Below are 25424 nucleotides of genomic sequence, written 5' to 3'. Positions count from 1 at the left end.
AAGAAGAAAAAAGAGAGGGAGAAAAAGTAAGAGTTGCCGATCAACCATGGCACACTTGAACGCAGCAGAGAACGCACGTCTCATCTAACCAAAAGACATTCATGTATAATGTTTGTGGCTTGTCAATATACACGTTTGAAAATTCAAGTATCATTAGTTCCAAGTTGTTTCAGTAACCATTATAGGTTTTTCTTTCTCTCATGGAAGGGTACCAATGATTTTGCCTACGTGTGTAGGCTGACAAAATTTGGCACATATGCGTGTTCATCCCACAAATGCACATTCTTTACAAATGAGATATCATTTAAAAAGAAAATAAACAGGCTTTCAACTGTGTAAGATTTATTGGCAGGAAGCGCTGTTGCGATTGAGAAATCATCTAGCAACCACAAAGTGCAATGTTTTGCTTCAGTTTCTATACGAATACATTTCTGGCTGCGTGGAAGTGAAATGTGTGTAGATGGGACAGCGGTCCAAAAAGATTATTCAGATATTTTCCTGATACAATTGCCTCTTAATGTGTGCAGACATATTGTACTTTTCCTCTCATCTAAAATGATGAATGATGAGATTTTTCTCTCTCTCTCGTTTTAGATCCAAATAACTAGAACTAGTGCTACTGTCAACAAAACTAAATGTTAGCGAGGATGATTTTCTAAACATATCCTTCACTGGTTGTACAGATGCACCCACACATTGATTTTCACCTTATATACACTGTATAAGCACACATGCATTATACAGTCTCCTATTGCTGCAATGTCAAGCTTTACATCCTATCATGATTCATCCAGTGTCATTTGGATGCAGGCATCTGAGGTCAGTTGCGTTATTCAATTAAATTATGTGACTGCGGTTTAAGCACTTTTCTAAGAAAACAATGGCCACTTTAAGGGAAGGGGGGGACATGTTACTTTCCTGGTAAAGTTCTTGACAGCGACAAATCCTTTTGGGAAAAAATCTCATAAAACATTAATAACAGATAAGATTGCACAGTAGCCCCTTGTACACATTTTTTGTTTGCTCGTCTTGGCTGTAAAACACTAGTGAGAGTTTGCTTCACTGTGCCAATAATGTTATTTTAGGGCTCTCCATTTGTTTCTTGTTTTTTGGCAACTTTACATTAAATGTATTTGTATTTATTTTGAGTCGTCAAGGAGTTTGACTATCAGGTATGAATATAGTCATCATTATCAAAGTTTTATAGCACCGATATTTAAAGGAAAGCAACATATAAGAAAACATTTATTTATTCACATGTTTGAGAGGCCTGACATTTACTGACTTTATCATTTTTGTTCTGATTATTAACGGAGAACGTCACGAGACGTCTGCAAAGCCTGAGCGCCCTCAAGTGGCAGTCATTGGACAGATGATTTGTTTGTGGCATTTTGTAGCAGTGTAGAACTGAATTGAACACAGCTTTCTTGAACGTGTAAATAACAATCAAAACCTTTTTAAACACATATAGCCTCTTACATATATTCTAAATTGTCAAATTAAATTATCTAATTAAAAACCAAAACTTGATGTGTTTTTTACATTACATTTATAGCTTTTCAAATTTTTTAGTACCTAGTGTTACATTTTGTCAGTTTTAATTTACATTTTTAACATAATATTTATAGCCTTTTAAATTATTGAGTACCTCGTTCATTATAAACATATAGCTATTAACTATTTTATATTTTTTAATGAAGATAAGCAGTTTAGAGAATGGTTGGATGAATTAATGTATGATTAGTGCACTTTATTATTATTAATAATAATAATAATAATAATAACCTCATCCACGATTGGCAACGTTTTAATAAATCAAATGTGAGCTTTTGGAATATATTGCCCAGGCCTGCTGTATCACTCCTTTTCGGCAGATGTCAGTGTGCCATATTAATGCCAAAAATCGTTGTCCTCTGTTTAGACATAAGGCGTAGAAGAAGACAAAAACCAGAAGCAGGCTACCTCTCATAAATTTCGAACTTTTCCCCCCCTCCGAGGACTATTTTACTTTTTGAGTTGCTGAGTTTACGGTAAATATATGTCGTTAGGCAGTGTACATCGCCGGTTAATATTAGCCTTCGAAAACCTCGACATTGTACAAAGGAAGAAAAGGGATGAACGTTGTCATCACCATCAGCTCGGACTCTGACAGTGATAAGGACTGCTTGGATGTGGAATTTGTTCAAGAAACCATCACCAACCCACCTGTAAGTAAGCTACATTAGCGCAAATTGAGTAATCTTAAGATTTTTGGGAAGCTGCCAGTTACCACTAGAGCAGGGGTCGCCAGTTTATTTTCACTTTCATAAACTGTATGTACACTTAGGCGATTTATGTCATCAAGTAGGCAGCAAAACGTCTTACAGGGGACAATGTGGAATATGATCAAATAAAAGGTAGTGCTCAAAATAATGACTTCAGTAAGTATTTGGTAGTAAAAAAATATCACTATTACAATATCGTGGGGAAAATGAGAAGTTCACGTATTGCAGTAAGACAGATTCGCGGATCGTATTTGCAAGAACGTTCACGGATTTTTGTCAAAAATTGTTGTCAGACAATTTACAATCATTAGGCATGGGCCAATTGACCATGCCGTTAAAATCAAGGTTTCAGTGCTAAAAGTGACCATCACCGTAATGAGCATATTTTTTTCTTTTTCAAGATGACTCCAAAGTCCCGCTTCAATATCGTTGGCTTCTTGCAGAAATCAGTAAACAAGCCATTTCTTGGGAAAAAAAAATTATTGGAGAGGCCAGCAGCTTGTTTTTTTTCCCCTCTCCTCGTCAGAGTGAGGGCGGGGGGGGAGGAGTGACGAAGTCGAGAGCGTTACATTGTTTGCTCTTTCATGCTTTGTCATAAGTGTGTATGTGATGTCTGTGGAACATGAACCCATTTCATTATTCAAAACAAGTAACGTGAGTTTTGACAATTTGCATCATGCGAGGAACGGAGCTCAAACGGGTCTGATTGATTTTGCATTCACACTTTGTGGTTTTATTCTGCAAAGCATCACATTTTGCAATCGCGGAGGAAAACGGCCTCTTTTATCTTTCTCAAGTTCAAAGTGTAGTTTGTGTTGGCTGAAATGTGGACTTTTTTTTTGCTTTTAAGGCGCAATGGTAGTCTGTAAGGTAAATGTAGATTACTGCCATGTTTCCAGCCCGTAAACCACTTTGAAAATTTGCGAACAAGGCCTGCAACTATTCTCTTATTTTGTAGAGTTTCTCTTGGTTGCACTGCTTGCAGGGTGTTTTTTCCTTTTATTTCTTGGTTCATTAATATTCTGTGGATCTTAGGTTTTCATGTTTAATTTGTACATATTTTTGTCAGCTATTCATGGCCGCATATTTCCTGTCTGTATGTACAGCAATTACAAGTAAGATAATCATCTTCCCTTTCTCTAGTTTCCGAGTGGGGAGAGACAATCAACAAAGGCTCATCCAGACGGGAAGTTCCATGAAAGAAAAACGGACTGCAATAAGAACACTTTGACGAAGAAGGCCAAGCAAGAGGAGAACATACCAGAAAGAACATTGAACCATAACACTTCAAATGGACTTGATTTGCATATACACAAATCATCAAAGCCGAACTGTGGGAAGTTGGAGCCAAATTGGGAAGTGCTGGCTTTTCAGTTCAAACCTATCCAGAATTACAAAATACCAAAAAAACGTCCTTTGCTAGAAACAACATTAGAAGGAACACATTCAGCTTTTGTTGATTTAAATGAGGACGCCACTCAGAGGTCAGTGCAGCCCAGACAACCGCACAGCACGCATGATTCCGCTTCATTGTTGCACGTCCCCTCTTCATTCACCCCTGCATCATCCTACACAAACAACATCCAAGAAGACCCGATCGCCACATGTGACCATGCACAAGATGGGACTACTTTTTCACGGAGAGGGACAGAAGACGTGACTGACACCGAGTCAAATAGATCAGATCACCTGTCTCGGAGCATTGCTGTTGACTCTCCAAGGTCCATATCAAAAAGCAAAATCTCGGAAGGCTTTTTGACGGGTGGAGATGGAGCAGAGAGCGACGGTCTCAAAGACAGTCGTCGGAATGCTGATGTTGAAATCGGGGCAGGCAAACAAGAGAACGGACCAAAAAGAACGTTGAAACACCACACTTCAAATAAACTTGATTTGCATACACGCAAATCAGCCAAGCAAGACTGTGGGAAGTTGAAGCCAAATTTGAAAGTGTTTTCCTTTCAGTTGAAACGTGTCTTGAATGGCCGAATACCAAAAAAACGTCCTTTTTTAGAAAGGGAAGTAACAAAAGACACACATTCAGGACAAAACGCTACTCTTGGCGTAACTGAAGATGCCACTCAGAGGTCACTGTGTCCCGGACAAGCGCACGACACTCATGCCTCTTCTTCGGCGCGCATCCCTTCTTCATTCACATCTCACATGAACAGCAGCCAAGAAAATCCCGTCTCCACATGTGACCACGCACAAGATTGGACCGCCGTTTTGGAAGATGTGGCTGATGAAGAGTCAGATGGGTCTGATCACCTGTCCCGCGACATTCCCGTCGACTCTTCGCGCTCCATGCCGAAAAGTGAGGACGATTTGGATGACTTTTGGGCAGGTGGAGATGAATCGCAGAGAGACAGTCCAACATATTTCATGTGGCACGAAGGGGAGAGTGACGGCGAAGGGAGCGCTGATGTCAAATTCGGGGGGGCCAGTCAGGACGAAAGGCGTTTTGTGTGCCCACGTGCATACCAGAGAATAATGGATGGATTAGCAAATACTCTGGTTGGAACCATTCTTAACATTTTTCTTTTTTAAGTCCCCCATTCGCACTCATTAAACATACACTCATCATATGCTTGTTTTCTAGACGCACGAGGAAAATGTGAACTGTGAAATATCGAAGGTTCGGTGCCAGCAAATACTCAGCCAAGTTTATATCACCATGGAAGAGAACCACCATGAAGGCACGTTGCAGCTTTTGTCGGACCTCCTACATCCTGGTTACTGTCCTCCCAAGGATGTCACGTCCCACCTGCTAAGTGGCATCCTGCTGGACCCACTTTGTCCTCATCATCTTTGTGTGCAGGCCTCAAATCTGCTGATGAGGGCCCAAAGGTGAGCCGGCCGGCAAAGAATGATAGTGAAGTCTGTCCAAAGAAAATGACCAACGATGAAGTTGTCAGCTGCTTATTCATGGATTGAAATCAACTTTTGATTGCAGACACCACCTGCTTGATAAAAACACAGTTCCGTGGAGCTGGGAGATGTTGACTGCAGTCATGTCCGCTCAGGTATTGGACAAGCAGGGCAATTTATCACAGCCAGCTAGCTAGTGAAGAATTCGTAGTGTAATGACCCTTTCAGTGACACTGGTTAATTTCCAATTTGTTTGTATTGTAAAATAATTTGCCCATTCTTGGTGCTGGGCGATATGGCCTTAGATTAGAATCTTACATTAAGAAAAAAAGTCTGGGATAGAAATGTGCATTTTCCTTTACAAATAATTTGAAAATCAGCATTTCCTCTGGGGGAAAAAAATCCTCTTTCGTTAAAAATCATTAAAAAAATGTTAACATCTTAAATTTGTGGTATTGCAATTTCACATTGCTAAAAAAACACTTTGTGTAAATCCACTTATCCCTTGACAATCGCCTCATATTTTTGTTGTTCAATAAAAAAATATAATACAGTACAATATGTTGTATGCAAAGCCTCAAAACCCGATAGAGGGTCGGCAGTTTTCCGTTGCGGCTGTAGTGACTATAGTTGTGATAAATCGCTTGGTGTGAGGCGAAAATCCACCAACTGTATTTTTCCCCCCACAATTGTCAACTTCAGTCGCATTCGTACAACGGTGTATTAGGGCCACTTATAAAGATACATATTTTTTAGAGGGTGGGGGCATTATTCAGAGAAAAAAAACTCGCAAATTTACGAGTTCTTCCTCACAAATTTGCCACTTTATAAAGTGGCAAATTTGCAAGTTTTTTTCTCTGAATATTGCCCCCGCCTTCTAAAAAAAATATATATATTTATACGTAGCCCTAATTACGCCGGAGTCGGAACCCTCAGCCGGAGTCGGAACCCTCAGCCGGAGTCTGATTTTTTCCCCCTCTCTATTGGGATTTAATGTGCAACTATTTAATTTTTTTATTTTTAATGTCTTCATCCCGTTTATTTTGCAAGAAACCATAAATTAATCCGTAGCACAATAAACAATATTATGTTTATTATACTTAAATGTGTTAGACTTGCGCAAAAATAGAAGCAAATGCAAGCGTCCACTATGACAACTTAACAAAATTCGACCTTTCACATTTCATGAAAGAATAATATGGAAATATGTGGACCACACTTCATAAGCGCTGAACTTATCTAGACGCTATGCAGTATATAAGTACAGTAAAAAAAAAAAAAGCCTAGCGACTTTCAAAAATGAAACAATTGCAGCCTTTAATAAATGAAAATTGCATTCTACTAAATTGTATTGTCGAGCCATACTTAACTTCCTGTGCATATTCTTACTACCCCACCATTCTTTTCCATGTTGAAAAAAGCTAAACAAAACGAGCTGATTTGAATAATGGTCAGGGGAGGTGTGCCAACAGTTTGATGTCTAAAATCTCTATGACATTATGGATTGTTGTTCTTACGTTGGCCTCTCTTCATCAGGATGAGAAAACGAAGCATCGACCTGAGGTGGTGCGCATGCTCCTGGAGTATATTGTGCAGACTTTGGAGGATGACTTCTGCTACAAAAAGTCCACATCTGAACTCCATCACTCCATCGCAAGAGCTACATTGTCATGCAATCAGCGCTTCCCGCAAGTCCAGTGAGTTCGGCAAACAGGCTCAAGGTCGAGCAGAGGAAACGGGCCCATTTTTTGTGACCATTTTTATCAACAGGCCGAATAATGTCATGAGTCACTCGATTAAAGGCTAAATAATTATTTGGTGGAGGAGCTTTTGCTTTTACTCTAGCCACCTCTGGTCAATTATGACAAAAATATATTGTCGGTCTTCTAGGGATGTCATTAAGTGGCTGTTTTCTGCCATCATCAAGTCAACTGAAAGTGGAACGAGCATTAAAGCCGCCAGAGAAAAAGACGAACATATCAGGTATTACACATATTTTGTGAGCACACTTGTAAAAAGGACAAAATCAAGCATTAAAACCTTTTAGTATTGTTTTTATGTCCCAAAAATATTTGTGTCCTTTTCACATGAAAGACTAACCTTTCTAACCTTCCAGAATCGTGTCCAGTCTCCAGCGAATGTTAACTCTGGCTTTAGAGGCGGATCGCTCTCCTACTCTAAGCGCGCCCAAGTTATCGCAGGAGCTCTTTCTCACACTCATCAGCATCGAGCCCCTACGAGCTCACAGGTGAGCACGAGAGAAGAACGAACAAAGTCGGGAACCGGTACACAAAACATTCACTGAGGTTCCGTCTCTGCCCGAATGACTCTCAGGCAACTGCTGCTGGACAGCCTGCAGAGCAGCCTGCTTAGATGGAAGCTGCTGGAATCTCTACTGGATTACGCGTCCCCGCTGAAATCAGCCGCGCCCATGTCGCTCAGCCGCTTGCTGTACTTTTTGGAGAACTGCACGCTGGCCGCAGACCCGACGGTGATTACCGCACTTGCCACCTAGGGATGAGATGAATTCATTAATGGTTAACTGTTGGGTATGCCTGATGCGTGATGTTGATCCCTAGGATGATGGTGTGCGTTGGAAGAAGTGGGACGAGTTGGTTCAACACCTCTGGATGTTGCTAGTCAGCTACAACACAACAATGAACGGTGAGATGTTCGGAGGAACCGCCTTTGTGCTTGCTTTTTTTTTTTTTTCGCATATTGTTTTATATCTGGAATACATGGATGTAATCTGATACATTTGATTTATTACATTATTGCACAAGGGTTGATAAAAGTAAGGTACAGAAACCTTTTTTTTTTTAAATCCATTTGCATGAGTAACGTGTTATGATGTTCGTTGTCTATTCCATGCATTGCTCATGAAGTAGACTTCCTTCCCACTGTGCGGTGAGAGGATGTTCAAATAATGATGATGTCCTGTCCACACTGTGCATGTCATCTGTAGGATATCTGTGCAGCTCAGTCAGCGAGCAAATCAGCCGGCCCGGCTCCTTGGTCTGCAAAAGCAATGACGTGCTTACAAAGGCGGCCATTTGTAAATCGGTGGAGGCCTTCCTGACCAGGTCCCAGGCAGACGTCGGTCAAGCGTTGCCTCTCCACGTGGAAGAGTCCCTCACTTATTTACAAGACTTCCTGCTAGATGTCTGTAATTAAAAATTAAGAAACTGTGCTGATTTTATTGACGTTTGTCATTACAGTATACTGTCTGAAAGGTATTTTTATAACTACAATCAAATAACTGCTTATTTTTTATACATGTGAAAAGATTAATTCTGTATTTATATTTATTTACTGATTGTTTTATATGTTTAATAGGTGACAATGTACATTAATGACCATTTCTGAGTGACGTTTTGTTCAATGGGGTATATGACAAATGATTTATTTATTTTGTACTCATGTGTAAATGTTAAAAAAAAAAAAAAAGTTTTAAATGGGGATTGCAAATTACAAAGACCAACCGAATGTTTATTTTTTGCTCTTGTGTTAATGTTAAAAAAATTATTTTGTATGTATATTTCTGACTACGTTGTTTTTGTTCACATTTACGGTCGTAGATGATTGCAAGGCACATTGGCAGCAATTCACACTCACAGTCTCTACCTTTTATTTAAAAACCAAAAAAAGTAATGTCACAGCCCTTTTATAATGACCCAATATAATTGATTTAATCCATCAGAGGTTGTGCTTAAAAAACCGAACCCTAACAGACAGCTCAATTATTTATCAAATTTTTAAACGGCAATTTTTTATTCATACAACACAACTTTACAAAGATCTTTACATCACTTGCCCACAATTGTTGGTATCTCAATGATTACAAATCACTTGAATCTGACAAAAATAATAAATGTTCAAGCTTCTCAATTATTTTCTGCCCCCCAGGAAGAAAACTAAATACACCTATGTGTGACATGGTACTCTTATTAACATTAAAGGACAAAAATGTAGATCATCTTAATAACAATACTGTTTTGTTTTTGTTTCGCACAGGATACTATATCTGAGTGGCCTGTTTTTTTTTTGGTCTCACACAGGATACTGTTTCTGAGTGGCAGATAAAGGCCTTTTCACACTGCACTTGCTCAGTGTGAAAGGCCGACGGCGGCCCGGTGCAACCTTGCCCATATTTGAAAGTGCTGACATAGCAGCCTACCAGGAAGTCAACAGGAACAGGCCAGGGAGCCTTTTTGGTTTAGAAAAAAAATCATCTAGTGTTGCCAAACAAATCCTAGCTTTTTTTTTAAAGGAAGAGGCGAGCAAGTGGGTGCTTCTCATTATTAAAGTTCTCAGCGGGAAATTGGAGGCTGGAGTGTTAATTCATGTTGTTTACATGTCAAAGTATTCAGAAATTAATTACTCAGCCAATCCTTCTCTGCTCTCTATTTTTCATAATTTAGGAGCCTCATTTGATATGTTTGTTGATTTTATTCATTAAAATGTGCAGGTTTGTAAACAACACTTTTCTTGGAGTGTGTCACATTTATAAGATATTTCATTTTTTGTTTACAGGAACTTGAAAATCATCATGCGCAGTTAATCCAGTAGAGCAGCATTTTTATCAGCGTATGAAAGCTACCCATCATTATTCAAGATAAAGAAGGACCAGACGCCACCTTAGTAATGTTCCCTAACGGTGAGGGTTTTTATTTTGATTCAACAGCTGTTCGAGCCCGTTAGACGCGAGCCAATAGGAGCGCTCGCCGTTATCAGCAAAGGGAAAAAATCCCCACCGTCGCCATAATACAGCAGCAGCAGCGGAAACGGCTGAGAAGTGGCTAGAAAACAAAAGAGAGCACGCAGTCGTCCTCGCCATTTGGTATGCTCTTGCAGGTATAAACCCGACTCTTTCCCATCCAGCCCACTCCAGATCTACTCACCTCGACGCGAATTTAGGCCGAGTCGGATACCGAAAACATCGCTGGTATTTTTTTCCCCCGTAGCGAGACTTATTAGAATGGCAAGTCGGTCAGCTTCGAATAATTGGATCTGTTAGCTTGTTGCTAGCTAGCTAACGAGCGCTAAAGCTAAAATAGCTCGGACTGAATAGCAGACGCGGTGTTGTGATGCTTTTGTAAGGCCGTGTATTTTATTAACAATTACGCGATTTTGATGCCTTTGTAATATATGCTAGTTAGCAGTAGCTAGCTGCTACGTTGTTTCTTGGCCTAGTGTTGTTCGCTAGGCAGTGCACGGCTGTTATGTAAACAATTGTGATGTATCTTTTCAGAAAAATTCACTGCGCGTCTTTGATAAGCTCGGTGGGGCAATGCTAAACATTATTAATGCGTGATCTGACCCACTTAGTGTCTCCGTTTCCCCGTCTGTTTGCCAGGAAATTCTCCGCGTTAACGTTAGCTGTGCGGCGTGTGTGTTAGGCAGAGTTTGGTGGCCAACAAAACCTATTTAGGTTAAGCTAGGCTAATCAGCGAACGTCAATGAGGGAAAAATCGTCTAACCAGTACCGAGGACTATAACGGTTATAAACACATCGCCAGATTATGTTTTGACATTATCTCTTGCACTTTTGCAATAATTTAATACAGTGATATCTGGTACTAAGGAGACATCTAAAATGATGCTCATGCAATATAGTTTGCCAAGACTTGTTAAATGTCATTTTCATTACGCTGTTATTTTTCAGCCACATGCGATTGTAGAGTCTCTATTTAACATTTGCACACATCTTCAAATAGCTTTCCTCTCTGGGAACCTTGAGAGCAGGATCTCCTTAGTTTAGGATCCCCAATGGGTTTTGGTGTGTGTCATTTCACCAAGCCATTTTATTGATCAATAAGTAGGCACACATCAATTTGTTCCATGTAAATGACTTTGATTGTAAACTGAAGTCTGCCAATTGATGACACAACTTTATATCTTTTCCAGCCACTCCTAATGCATTGATCTGTCTCACTCTTGCGCTCTCTCTAGTGTTACAGGAATGCCCAAGGAAAAATATGACCCGCCAGATCCCAGGCGGATGTACACTATAATGTCCAGCGAGGAGGCAGCCAATGGGAAGAAGTCATACTGGGCTGAGCTGGAAATTAGTGGTGCGTATTTGTCAATAGTTCCTGGCTGTAAAGTGTTTTTCTTTTTTTGAATCTTCAAGATCATTGTGTCAACTTAAGCCACCCCACTTGGTCTTTTTTGTTTACATTACCAGTTTGGTAGGGTTGCACCGAAATAAAAAATCCTGTTTGAAACCGGAAATGAAGGAACAAATGCCAAAAACTGAAAACACAGAATTAAATTATGATGTTGTACCTTTTAAAACCTAGAAGAAGAAAAATCCTCGGTTGGGTCTTTTTCTGTACTCTAAACAAAATAGTTAATCCTCCGTTTCTGTCATTCCTTGATTATTTTTAATTTGCATAAACATATTTAGCCGAATGCCTGTTGTGTTTGGGGCAGTATTTGACACCAAAATGACTTAATCACACTTATGGTTACTGGTCAAGGTTACTACACCTAACCAGCCACTTGTTTTTAAGGTTTGCAGTAATGAGGGTGTTATTTGCTCAAATGCATTTCACCACCACACAAAGAGGAAAAAAACATTTTGGCTCATTCAACTTTTTTTCCCTCATTGAACACAATACTTATGCAACATGTCAACACTTAATACATATTTATGAGGCTCTCTATAACGTGCGCTATGTATGTAAGGGCTGGGGGGAGATGCACACTGGATGGATTATGGACCACTCATGATTGTGTTTCCATCTGAAAAATTATGAACAGTAACAATGTCGATCATAATTGTCTTTAATTAAATCCCACTTCAAATATAAAGCATAAAGCGGACATACAACGGTTAATTTGTAACACGAGTCAATGACGTGACGCGCCGTCATTAGGTGCAATCTTCCAGAAATTACGTCAATGAGTCTCATTTCTGCAAACATTTCATCTCTCCTCTCACCTCGCTCCTCAAACTCCTCGTGTCCTCCATGGGATTTCTGGTGGGCGTTGTTAACATGTAAACAAGAATGAAGGCCAAAGAAGAGCCCTTACTTCTGCGTGTAACTTCACTGACGCATTCCCTTCAGTAGAAGTCAAGGTTTGGCAACATCTAAAAAAAAAAAAAGTAGCAACAAGTGGAGGTAAAGACTAGTGGTCTGTGTTCTTCCATGTCAATGTTGTCAAAGTTGTTAATCAGCATGCCTTATCTAAATCTATAAACCCCTGCTAGTTACTCATTGCTTCCACACGGCTAGAAAGCAAAAGTAAACACAAATGCTTGCATGATTTTACTTGTTGCTGTGTTTTATTAGCTCTGCAGTCTGCGCTTTTATTAGCAATCTGACAGGATCAAAAACAAAAAAAAAGTGTCCAAATGCAGAACCTTGTTGGGAGGGCCACCTCAATCGGAGTACAACACAGCAAGAATTTTGAAAATGAGAATGAAGCATTTAGGAGTAATGGCCATTTTGGGAAATGCTTTTGTGCTTTAATGCCTATTGAAAATCTGGTTTAAAAAAATACCTTCAAATTAGAGTAAAATAATATAACTTAATTATTTCTCAACACAACTCTACATAACATTGAACAAAACACTTTAATGTACTTAACCATGGTAAATTCAATTTTGAACTTATTTTTTCATGCCAATACTCATTTAAAAGTCCTAATTGGCATTCATTGACAAAAAGTTTGAGCCTTTTAAAGTGACGGACTGCATAAAATAATGAAGCTAAGCAATTCAAAGTTTGTCATTGTGTAATTTGAAAAATCTGAAGCAATTGAGAATATCAGTTGTGGTTTCCATAATAACAGATTCAGTTAGTTAGATGTTATTTCACCACTAGTAACGCTATTTCTCAGGAACTACTGAATGCATTTGGCTGAAAATCATATGAAGTAAAGTACCACTGATTGTCACAAGCAACTATGAAGTCTGGTGCTATACAGTCAATTGATCTTGATGCTACTGTATATTTTTGCCTGACATTATAAGACGCCTCCACAAAGCTTGTCTTCCATAACCTTGACAACAAATACTCATTAGAAATGGTCCAAAAATTTATTTGCCTAAAGGAAAGTATCATGCAAAAGCTGTGAATGTTTATGCTGCTATCTTAAGGTCATATGGCAATACATAGATCAAGATCATGTAAAAGTAATTCTGCCACGCACTTCCTTTTTTATAGATCAAGTTTGGTTTTGTGGGGTCCTTCTCCATGTAAAAATTGAGGCAGAGGTGGTATCATCCTGACTATGATGGGTGACTACCGATACCAGTTTAAGGTATCGATACTGATGGCTGTGACCGATACTAGGGCTGCACAAAAATGATGCGATTATAGTTGCTGAATATAGCTATCGATATTATTGCGATATTTAACATTTACCTAAAGAAATGAAATTTTTATTGTCCAGTGAAATAATTGTATTTTTTTCGTGCAGCAAAATAAGCAAACTCAATATAATCTTAGTTAATTAATTGTAATTCCCTCTCGATAATGTTCAACTATTGGATGGCAGTGCACATTTTAGTTAGCGGCTGACTGGTCAAGTTCAGATAAAAGCATAAAATTCCATATGAAACTTTTTGCATGTCTTTGCGATATGCATATTGCATGAGCCAATATCGTGGTATCGATATTTATTCGATATATTGTGCAGCCCTAACCGATACCATTATCGGCCGGCCGTTTTACGATCAGGGACAAGTAATTATATGAATACAAAATTGCCATTAACTTCATGCAATTTTAAGGAAAAATAATATATTGGGATATGCATACATTTCTTTATAATCATCTTTCATTTATGGGTGGGGAATTATATTTGCCAGTGATATCGGCGTTTGGTATCAGTTGCGGTGACTGCTCAAGAGTTGTGTATCGGTCGGGGAAAAAGTGGTATAGAACATCCCTAATCCTGACCATGCGCCATGACGTGCATGTGTTCTGTAAATTCAGCTGACTCGATTTCATTTTTTTACAGGCAACATATAATAATTCCATGTTTCAATAATAAGAATAATGGTTTCAGTAAGAATATGACTATTATCATGTTAAAGTATTCATTCATTATCAGTCACTTAGGCTGGAGGTGGTGAGCAAATAAGATGGAGGTGGGGTGGCCGCCTCTGAATTTTGTGCACAGGAAAAACCCTGGAACTAACGCTTCATGATTGTGCATTGGTCAAAACTACAAGACTACACAATCGTTGACATCTTAATAACCACCACAAGCAAAGAAAACTATATCAGCACGTCATTTTTTAAATATTTTTTTTTCATGGCGACTTTAAGTAGCAAGCAGTTGGGCTGGCCATTTTATTAGGGACAGCTAGGAGGAGGTAGACGTGACCATGTATCTTATTTTCTGTATTTAAAAAAGCTTTTGTGCTTTGTTAATAGAGGCAAACATATACTGAAACCTGAACATTGTGTGGTTTTGTTTTATGGATGTCCATCCTTTCATTTTGTTTTCTATTCTAAATACCCCCTTTTTTGATTAGCTGACAATTTTCATCTTAACATATCCCCAAATATGCTCATATGGGCAGAAATTCCTTGGTGTGCTCCAAGTGGGCGCCTTTAAAACGACTGTGATGTTTCAAACTGTGTCACTTGCCCTACAAAAAAAAAAAAAAAACTTAAATAATGCAAACTAAACATTTTTCATAAAGAGTGTAGGGTAGGCAGTACCATTTACTTTAGTCGGCAATTGTTTTCTTGTGAATGTATCTGTTATGGATTTTATGTGCTATTATTTTGTTTTTAGAAAATTCCACCAAAATAGCAGTCCATTGTCCAGTTGATTCGATGACACTTCACAATCGCCTCTTGGCTCCAGCTGGAAATGTGTCAAAGTTGTTGACTTTTGTGTCACGAAAAACGGATGGGATCACAACGCCCCTCCTAAATGATTCATTTTTTTATTAAGGTCGAGTAAGGAGTCTCAGCACAGCCCTGTGGTCACTCACCCACCTCACTGCCCTGCACCTCAGTGACAACTCGTTGTCACGCATCCCGCCAGACATTGCCAAACTTCACAATTTGGTGTACCTGGATCTTTCATCCAACAAGATCAGGAGCCTGCCGGCAGAGCTGGGCAACATGGTGTCTCTCAGGTGAACCATGTCCCCTTTTTCCCATCATCACTTCATTTAGACCGATTGCGGTGAATGAAATTTTTCCACACGGGCGCATTTCACACAATTCCTTTGTAGCAATTGTTGTTGTTTTTTGTTAAAATCCAGTCTTGTGAATTGGATACTTATTACGAAGGAGGAAGTATTTCTTCCTGTTGATCAAATATGACTTTTTTTTTTTTTTTACTCCACAGGGAACTGCTTTTAAATAACAACCAGTTGCGGGTTCTGCCGTTTGAATTGGGGAAACTGTTTCAGTTACAAACACTGGGGTTAAAAGGTGAGTAGCTGATTTACATCAGGCGCATCCTCCCTTTCCTCCAAATGTCATTTTCTTTCTCAACCTTGCTCATCCCCCTCTAGGAAACCCACTTGCACAAGAAATTATGAGCCTCTACCAGGAACCCGACGGCACGCGAAGACTGCTCAACTACTTGTTAGACAATCTGGCGGGGGCTATCAAGCGCAGTGAGTTGCCAATTTGTCATATGAGGGTAAACATTTTTTAAAGATTACCTGTTATCACACAAACTAAACATTATTTTCCTCATTTTCAGTACCGACAGAACAGCCCCCGGCCCGGTCGTGGATCTCCCTCCAGGAACCAGACCGAGCCCGGCCATCAGGTAAGTCAACAGTAGTAATATTAGTACAACCGTGGTTGAAAATTAGCCAGCGAAGCTCAAATGTATTTACATTATAGACAGAAGGCCTGCTTGTTTTGTACAGCATAAAGGTCAATTAAGCACACTACCAACTGAAATAATGGTTGTAATTGTACTCCATAACATTTTCTAGATTCTTTTAATGAAAGTCAGGATTCAAGCCTTCCCTTAATTTTTCTCAGAATAGTGCATGATGGGATTCCTACAGACTCATTCTCACATTTTTTATTTTATTTTTTTTAAATAAATGTCGACGAATGAACATTGCTCCTACTTATTTAAAACTGTATGAGAGGAACTAAAATGTTTTCTGTGCTCCCCCCCCCCGCAGCGCTGTTCTCTGTCATGTGCTACAACGTGTTGTGTGATAAGTACGCCACGAGGCAGCTGTACGGCTACTGCCCCTCTTGGGCTCTGAACTGGGAGTACAGGAAGAAGTCCATCATCCAAGAGATTATGGGCTGCAATGCGGACATCATCAGTTTGCAGGTGAGATTATCATCGTCTGGCATCTCACTTATTGTTATTATTATTTAAATGTTTGCCAATGTATCTCAGCACCTTCTTGCCGTCCACCCTCACCCACGTGTCTCCTTGTGAAACATAGGAAGTGGAAACAGAGCAGTACTACAGTTTTTTCTTGCCTGAGCTGAAGGAGCAGGGTTATGACGGGTTCTTCAGTCCAAAGTCGCGAGCCAGGACCATGTCGGAGTCTGATCGCAAACATGTGGACGGATGTGCAATTTTCTACAAGACTGAAAAGTATGTTTTCTTTTACAAAGAGTTCAGCATTGGCTTGAGCTTTTGGAGTCATTGTAGCTTTGTGTTGCAAGACAAAATTTGAGGTTGCCACTTTAGGGCAGTGGAATTTTTTAATTTTTTTTAATGGAGCAACTAAGTTACTGTAAAGCCCTCTCGAAGATGCACTTTCAGCTGCTTGTTGAATGGAACAGTTAAAGCCAGAAATACCAAATAAAGACACCCACAAGAAGCTGCTGTCTGTAGCCCAGACACTCAAACTGAACCTGCAACTAACGATAATTTTAATTATTCAGGTAATTATTTTGTTGATACATCAATGAATCAGATTTTTAAAGTTCCATTGCTTCTTCATTCAAAAACAGGACATTATTTCATATTGACAGTGCAGAAAATTCAGACATAAATTATGATCCACTATGTGGTTTGGTCCATAGCATGTCAGCAAATTGGCAAAAATGTAGATAGTTGTTTTCCAAAGTAAAACCACATGTTTTCAAAAGTCTTATTTTGAAAGGAAAAGATACTATGCTTTCTTGTTGAACCTCAGAAATCTGAGACTATTTACTCTTTATAGGCTGAAATTCAGAGGATTCGTCTCTAAATTCATCAATTATCAAAATGTTTATCAATTAAATAGATCATTTGATTGTTGACCAATCATTGCACCTCTACACTGAGCTATAACTGACCAGTCTGACTCCAGCATCAACTTATTTTCTTCATTAAGAATGTGTTACAAAGCTATTGTTTTTATGGGGGGCAGAATGGATTACTAGAACTGTATATGTAAACGGTTTACTCGCGTTATTTTTTTTGATCAGTCTTCATCCAAAAATCGATCAAAGTCCTCATCTTCTGTATCCGAATTGACCAACTGAGCAATTTCTCCATCAAGCATGCCAGGTTCTCTCTCGTCTCTCTTTTTATTCACTTTCTTGTTTAATCTCCACATTGGAGTATACAGCCTCAACTCTCTTCCGCTTTCTTCCTCTCTGCATGCGCGTTCCAAAGTCACACGTAATACGCAGCCATTCGCAGTGGCTCGAGAGGGAGCAGCCAACCAGGAACGAGCGTGGAACCCGCCCACCAATCAGAAACGCGCGTTAGCACAGCAAAATTTGCCTCGTAGCTTGGCTGGAAGGATAACGACTTCGGAACTCGCCGCACACAATAGCCACTTGTTTTTTTTTGTTGTTGTTTTTTTTTGGCTGGCTCAAGGGCGTGGCGGGTTGTATTAAGAATAGAATGGAAACGCAAAACAAGATAAACTCGTATCTGGATAAAAACAGAAGGTGTATTTCAACATAAATTTGGACGTCAGTGTGTCTGCATTATTTATTGATTTGGTGAGTTCAGGCTGTTTTCACCTTGACTGTCACAAACCTTCTTTTACCTATTAGAATGCTTGTGGACTAGTAAAAGTGATACTTGACACACACTAGTGATTAATCCCCACCACGTCCCTCCACATCTCTTCATATCCAGGTTTGGTGCAGTGCAGAAGCACACCGTGGAGTTTAACCAGCTTGCGATGGCTAACTCGGAGGGCTCGGAGGCCATGTTGAACCGCGTGATGACCAAGGACAACATCGGGGTTGCCGTGTTGCTCGAAGTCCGCAAGGAGATGATGGAAGTCTCCTGTGAGTCGATACCACAGTACCTCCATATACTTTTTGGAGCTTATGTCTTAATCCGGGTTTCCATCTTTCAGCTGGGAAGTCACTGCACGGCATGGAGAAGCAGTTGCTGCTGGTAGCCAACGCCCACATGCACTGGGACCCGGAATACTCTGACGTCAAGCTGGTTCAGACCATGATGTTCCTATCGGAAGTGAAGAACATCGTGGACAAGGCCACGCGCAGCCTCAAGTTGTCCTCGGTCTCCGGTGAAACCAATGGCATTCCACTGGTGCTCTGCGCTGACCTCAACTCTTTGCCCGACTCTGGTATGTGACACATGCACTGTATGTGCTTGGAATGGTTTGGTTGAATCTAAAGGAAATCAGACAATAAGATGTGTCATGATCAGTTTTTGACTTTGCTCAGTTCTTTACGATGATTTCTGTCTCCCCACGCAGGCGTGGTAGAGTACTTAAGTACGGGTGGGGTGGACTGCACCCACAAGGACTTCAAGGAGCTTCGCTACAGCGACAGCCTGACCAAATTCAACTGCAACGGCAAGAACAGCACGTCCAACGGCAGGATCACCCACGGCTTCAAGCTGAAAAGCGCTTACGAGAACGGCCTGATGCCTTACACCAACTACACGTTTGATTTCAAGGCAAGTGGATTGACTGCAGGTTGTCTACGTCAGTGGTGCCCATACTTTGTTGCGCCATGGACCTTTTGCTAAAAAAAAAAAAAATCCCTCTTCAAATACCAGAAGTCATTTTTGCCCCCTAAAATTCTCATTTGCTTTTCATTTTGGCAGTGTGCTGTTAAAATTAGGGCGGTCCCGATCACACTTTTTGGGACCCGAGTCACCTAACCTAATTGAAGATCTTCTGAGTCCCGATCCGATACCTCGGCATTTTATTAAACTTTTCACGAGAGCTTTATTTTTGAGAACCGTAGCCGTTTTAAAGCATGCTACTTAACACAAATTGATGGGCTAACCTAATGTTGTTTTTCTTAAGGAAGAAACGTGGCAACGTACGAATTGTGTCATTTTGGGTCCGTTTTTCAGTAGCTGGGAGGGGGCTGGGTATACTGTGGATGACCTAAAAAAATAATTGCACTAGCAGCGCAAACAAAACTTTTTATGGCACAAACGTAACAGCCTATTTCCTTCAAATTTTGCGTAGGGTGGGGGGCTAACTTCAGAACAAACAATAGGCTGCGTTTTAAGGGCAAGCAAGCGAAATGTTTAATCTTAGCGTATGCTGACTCTGGGTCTGGACTCGCACCAGGTTAGATTGCCGGCCCGGGCGGGAGTGGCGACCCTGCGAAGCATGCCCGTCTCTCCGGATTTGCGCTAGTCTAGGCTAGGTGCCGGGGTCCCTTCGTAGGGTGACCGACGCTACTGCACAGTCCCGGCGGGCGCCGCAGCTGGATTGGCGGGGAGAGCCCAAAGCATGTCCGAAGTGCCAGCGCCTGATGGCGGCGAGGCTGCCCGGATGGCCATCAGTGAAGTGCAGTGAGAAAACATGCGACGCATCTACAAGTATATCCTTTCCGCCACATGAAATGCTCACTTTGCTCACAGCTCAAGTCGCACTGTCTCCGCTTTCTACATGAATGATAATAACTTACCTACTTCCAAAACCCGCTCAACGGCTTTCAGCCAATAGTGTCACTCTAGCAAAGTGACGACATGCTAGCTGTGTGGTAAAATGAGGTCTCACTCTCTCACTGGGTAACTCCAGATCTAATAAAAAGTTATGAAAATAACCCCATATTTATCAGAGTTCTGATCGGGAGACAACGTGCCATTCCGATCGAGTCAGCAACCATGTGATCGGGGCCCGTGGCGGTCGCCTACCCCCAGTCCGCATATGGACAACTTGGTATTGGGCTGCACATAGATCAGAAAAAGAAAAGAAAACAGCCATTTTATCCTTCTCAGGGGGCGGCCATTTTGACACTTGGTTTTGACTGAAGATGACATCAATGTTGCTCAGGTTTCAGGTAACAACCAATCACAGCTCAACTTTAGAAAACAGGTGAGCTGTGATTGGTCGTTTTCTGATATCAATATCACAATATTAACCAGGATGGATTTAGAATAGTGGGGCTGCATAGAACATATTATTGTCAAAAAAATGGGGGGGTTGACTTCCCTTTTAATGATTTTGGTACACTACTTTCATTTTCTTTGCTTTTTTCAGTTACGTTACCAGTTAATTGACTTCAACACAACTTAAATCCCATTTTAGTCGGCAAATTACAAAATAGGTCTAGTGCCTCGTTATTATCTCAGTATGAAATCGGACTCTTGACTTCCTGTTGGTCTCCTTTTAGGGTGTCATCGACTACATTTTCTACTCCAAGCCTCACCTGAACGTCCTGGGCATCCTGGGCCCCCTGGATCCTCACTGGCTGGTAGAGAACAATGTCAGCGGCTGCCCGCACCCTCACATCCCCTCCGACCACTTCAGTCTCTTCACCCAGTTGGAGCTGCTCCTGCCCAACGTGCCCCCCCAGGTCAACGGTCTCCATCTGCCTGCACGCAGGTAGTGAGTCCCTGCCACTCCACCAGGGGGGGCTCTTTCCCTCTCTCCCCACGACCAGCTCTTCCCTCTGCCGCCCCGGAGGAGGAAGGCAAAAAAAACGAAAAGAAGAAAAACCCACAACCTGTAAAATATTCGTACAGTGAGGTCTGGCCAACAGGGATTTCGTATGATGTTATAGATATTCTATATTTTTCTTTCTTGTTTTTTTCTCTCTCTCTCTCTCTTTTTTTTTTTTTTTTTAACTGCTCAATTCAGTCCAATTTGTGTATCATATTTTGTCTTTTGGACTCCCTTCCCCACCCATCCGTACACATTACCGTCTTGTCACGCTACACAGGATGCTAGCTCATCGCGCGTTTTTCGACGCGAGAGGGAGGGCCACGTTTAGCGGAGAAGCTTCCGAGCCGATGGTGTGTGTGTGTGCGCGCGCGTCTGACCGTCCTGTATAAACCTAAAACCAGCAAAGACGGCAGACGCGTCGCGCGCAAAGAAGAGCGGGCTGGCAGTCGGGAGTCGAGACGGAAGCTTTTCCCGCCGTCGTTCTGCGGTGCTGGAGTCCCTGTCGAGTGCTCGCGGCCTCCTGTGGTGCTACACCTCCGACCCCCGACCCCGGCCCCGGTGCAATAGCTCCCACACCCACAGAGCCACCCAACGGTGCTGCATGACTTCACACAGCCTGGAGGGAGGCTTTGAAAAAAACAGCTTCCAACCTAATTTCAGGCTGTTTTGGGTGTTAGTCTCATCTTAACGCTATACGGCACTCTCGGCCCGCACTTAATTTTGGGCAGGGGCCATTTGGGGATCGCGGTTTTGATTCGCTTCTAGTCAGGAAGCAAGAGAGCGAGTCATGGGTGGTACGACCAGCATTCCTCTCACTGTCCGGCTCAACACACACACACACTCACACACAGATTTGTAGCACTGTCTCGACGGCCAGTAGTGACGTTCCCGCTTCATCGGTCCCGCATACACACACTCACAATATCAGTGTTTTCTGTTCTTTAGTTGTTGTTTTTTTCACAAGTGTTTGTACAGAATCAAAAAGCGTAGACTCAGTCTTTACATGATTGTATATGAACCACAGAAGACTTGTTTTCTGGCGTTTTTTGTACCAAGAGTAAATTATGATCCCATTTGAGAGAAGATTGTATGTAAACTATGGCTAAATTTTTATCCCGTTCATGTCGCGGTGAAACTGATGACCAGCTTGTACAAACGACAGAAGAAGAAGAGGTTGTTCACGGCGTTTTGCCACCACTTTGCACTCCTTTCCAGATGAACCATCCCCGTAGCGTAGATATTGTTGTTTTTAAGCCCCTCCCCCGCCGCCATTACCGATGTTGATTTGGTTTGTTTGTGGCCATTTTGTACATAGACGCCAGGTCAACCCTCGCACCACATCTACATACTCGCACACGTCTGTGGCGTGTGACTGACACCCGATAAGAATCCCCCATGTCGGAGCAAACATCGTGCCTCGTTGTAGCAGTCGTTGTCTTGCACTACTAAACATTGGGCAGACGCCTGAACAACCTTTTCTGCTTTTATTTTTAAATACTGTTGAGACATTTGTGAAGATTTTATGTCTTTTTGTTGAAGTTGGTTTTCTTTCTTTTTTTTTTTTTACAAGCCGTGACAATGTTAATGTTGTGTATACTTTTTTTTTTTTTTTTGCCCCAAGCCCCCTCCAATAATCAGGTGTGTGCCCCCTTGCCCTTAGATCAGGTGTGTCTTTTATGAAGTCATTGTACATTAGCACAGCTCTGCTACTTTGCATTCACAGGCAGACCATCTCCACATTTTAAAAAAATGCACCAAAATCCAGCCCCCCACCGCCACACACATCCTCCCTCCAACCTTGAGTTAGTTGAGCTGTGTCATTTTAAATCCCTCCATTTTCACGTCGCTGCAGCTACTGTGCCATCCGAGGACCCTCCCCCACCAACACACACACATTTCCCATTTGGTTCCTCCCCACCCCAAAATGTTAGCGCCGACCTGGCTTTTGATGCCGCAGGAAGGATGAGCACTTAGTTGACCCCGCCCTCGCCACAATCCCTGATATCTCTCTCACCACTTGGTTTTAAAGCGACGGAAGCATCAATTTGGGCCTCCGAATTCTTTCCTGTCCTGTTTTTGTTTGCCTCCCAAATGTTTTTAGCTGAAAACCAACAGTGTCCACTTTTTTGTTTTCTTCCTGTTTTCCTGAATGGCATTAGTATTGTAGTAGATGAAAAGGCTAGCTTTTTTTGTAAAGTGTGAATAAAAGATGTATCTCATGTTTTCTTTCTAAAATGATATTGAATTGTGTTGATGTATAAATACTGAATTCTACGACCGTATTGTTTGCTACTTTTGAGTACTTTTCCCGTCGTATACGCTTATCCCGCCACAAACCAAATTCTCCGTAGATGATGATGACGATGATGTGTACAAGAGTTGAATGTTCCGGAATGAAGGATGGAAAGGGCAACAACATCTTTTAGTGTTACGGACTCAACATCCCCCACCCATCTCCTTTTTTTTATTTGTGGTTTTGTTACCTTTCAGCTTTATTGCGGCTATTTTGCCTGGCACTAGCTGGAGAAGTGCTAGTGCCTGAAGGTGAGGGCAGCAGAGCTGACCTCCTCATGGCTGCTGAGCTTTTGATGTGCCGCTGGTCGCCAGACTGATCCTGTGATCTTTTTTTTTTTTTTTTGTAGTAATGTCCCGTTGCTTGATTTCGCACGCTTCCCTCGCAAAGGCCGAATCGCAGAGCAAAACTCGTGTGATCGTGTTGTGCTTTGTGATTTTTGTGCTCTTTTAGGCGTAGAATGATTTTTTTTTTTTTTTTTTCCAGATACATCTTTTTTTTTTGTTTGTTGTTGTTGCGGTGCACACCAAAGCTGCTCGTAGTAACGGATCATTTAATTAAAAAAAAAAAAAAAATTCCATCCAAGTTATGTGAAATGGAGGGCTGCAAGGAATGTTTTCCTTGGTCTGACTTCATTACGTTCATGTCATACGGTCACATTATAATGGATTGCATCCCTTTCCGAAAAATGGCAATAATACTCAACATTCAGACACTTTTTTTTTTTTAAAGGCATTTTACGTGGAGACTAATGTAGCTTCTTTCATCCTTTAACACTGCGCTCACTGTGGTTAGCTGATGCGTTGATTTCACCTGTATATTTGCTCATCTCCTTCCCCTGCTGACCTCGTGCTAGTTGTTCAATGATCAGGATTGTCTATCTGTAGTCAGCTGAGTACATTTTATTGATCTGTCACTGTGTTTATGCACTGGACCAACTATTGTTTACCATTCATAAAATACCAGCAAAAAAAAAAGAAATGAGTAAATTAATAACTGATGAGAAAACACTTGCACAATGTTGTAGAATGTCCATTAACCCAGACAAGAAATCAAGGCAGCTCTTTTCAAATCAACGCTTATTGTTTGAAAAAAAGGAACTGAATGGTAAACAATGTTTTCTGTTGTACACTTAGCCGTCCTCTCAATTCTCGTTGGACTAGTTTTGTACTTTTTTTTTGTTTTTTTTTTGTTTTCATTGACTACAGGTTCTGCTTGTTTCCTTTTCACCTACCTATGTATTTTCCTACTTCTTGTTCAGAATAAATTCTATATTATCTGTTTCAAGCTGTGTCACCTTTTATTCTTTGCAATGAATATTGGAAATAAATTCTATATCTGTTCTCATTTGGCTTCATTTTCCTGTTTCATTCTCTGACAAACCAAGTCTGTATACACCACACAAGCTTCTGTACTTATTCAAGTGTTAATCTGTTAAAATTATTTACTTTACTTTGCCCCCACATAATGCACAAATGGGAAAATTTAAATCCATTAAAGATGAAAACCCACTTGGACTTGCTTAAGCTTAAAAAATAATTATTAAATTAGGCCCATTTTCAATTTATAAATACAGCCAACCTTCTTCTAGTGGAGAAAACGAGTGTTTACACTTGAGAAAAACTGCCTACAAGTTTGGATGCTTACAAATATGTGATTTCTGGACAAATACATACCATACAAAATCATAAAAAATACTTTATCCAAATGTTTGGTTAAATACTAGATTGTCTGTTCAACCAGTGGGCAGTATTTTATTTTGAAATGGCTTGGTCAGAACCATCAAAAAGCCCAAAACGGGTCACAATACCGCCTCGGGGTTTTAAAATATTTGAGCAATATAGCCTAATAAAAGTATAAAAACTGACAGGCCTAAATTATTATAATTATATTTTTGCGCAATTTGGTAATCGCTATAGTCTTTTTACTAAAGTAAACAATTGAAATGGAAAAATATGCTCTCAACCACAGGAAATGACATTTGCAATCCTTGTTATGGCCAAATTGCTGAACTAATGGCTAAGGCTTTTTACACTGGCTCCAAGTCAGCTGTAGAATAGATTTCAAAATTCGACTACTGGTCTATAAATCACTAAATGGTTTGAGTCCTGAATATATTCAAGAAATGCTGATGGGATACAAACCCAGCAGGGCTCTGAGATCTACAGTCTTGGGCCAACTAAAGTGGAACCCAGAGTTCGAAGTGAACATGGTG

At 40.8% G+C, this 25424-nt stretch overlaps 2 protein-coding genes across 4 annotated transcripts; both read left to right on the top strand.

Moving 5' to 3' along the window:
* The first annotated feature begins 1941 nt into the window (after window positions 1–1941).
* simc1 (SUMO interacting motifs containing 1) lies at window positions 1942–8667 on the top strand. Of its 3 annotated transcripts, none has more exons than XM_077577364.1 (10): window positions 1942–2207; window positions 3408–4775; window positions 4861–5108; window positions 5215–5284; window positions 6666–6826; window positions 7020–7112; window positions 7246–7377; window positions 7464–7620; window positions 7709–7793; window positions 8095–8667. In XM_077577364.1, the coding sequence occupies exons 1-10, from the start codon at window positions 2115–2117 to the stop codon at window positions 8301–8303; spliced, it is 2616 nt and encodes an 871-aa protein (XP_077433490.1). In that variant the 5' UTR covers window positions 1942–2114; the 3' UTR covers window positions 8304–8667. The 3 variants fall into 3 exon arrangements, with proteins under 3 accessions (XP_077433490.1, XP_077433492.1, XP_077433493.1); XM_077577366.1 differs by lacking the exon at window positions 1942–2207 and adding an exon at window positions 2812–2918; XM_077577367.1 differs by lacking the exon at window positions 1942–2207 and adding an exon at window positions 2926–2964.
* A 1148-nt stretch (window positions 8668–9815) lies between these two features.
* cnot6a (CCR4-NOT transcription complex, subunit 6a) lies at window positions 9816–24556 on the top strand. The gene is made up of 12 exons (XM_077577368.1): window positions 9816–9983; window positions 11082–11203; window positions 15051–15237; window positions 15453–15538; window positions 15622–15726; window positions 15816–15884; window positions 16255–16412; window positions 16531–16685; window positions 18171–18325; window positions 18397–18630; window positions 18763–18965; window positions 20645–24556. Exons 2-12 carry the CDS (start codon window positions 11092–11094, stop codon window positions 20858–20860), a joined length of 1680 nt encoding a protein of 559 aa, XP_077433494.1. The 5' UTR covers window positions 9816–9983; window positions 11082–11091; the 3' UTR covers window positions 20861–24556.
* The last annotated feature ends 868 nt before the right edge of the window (window positions 24557–25424 follow it).

Source organism: Vanacampus margaritifer, chromosome 10 (assembly GCF_051991255.1).
Source record: "Vanacampus margaritifer isolate UIUO_Vmar chromosome 10, RoL_Vmar_1.0, whole genome shotgun sequence".
Taxonomy (NCBI): domain Eukaryota; kingdom Metazoa; phylum Chordata; class Actinopteri; order Syngnathiformes; family Syngnathidae; genus Vanacampus; species Vanacampus margaritifer.
This window is presented reverse-complemented; position numbering and strand designations above follow the sequence as displayed.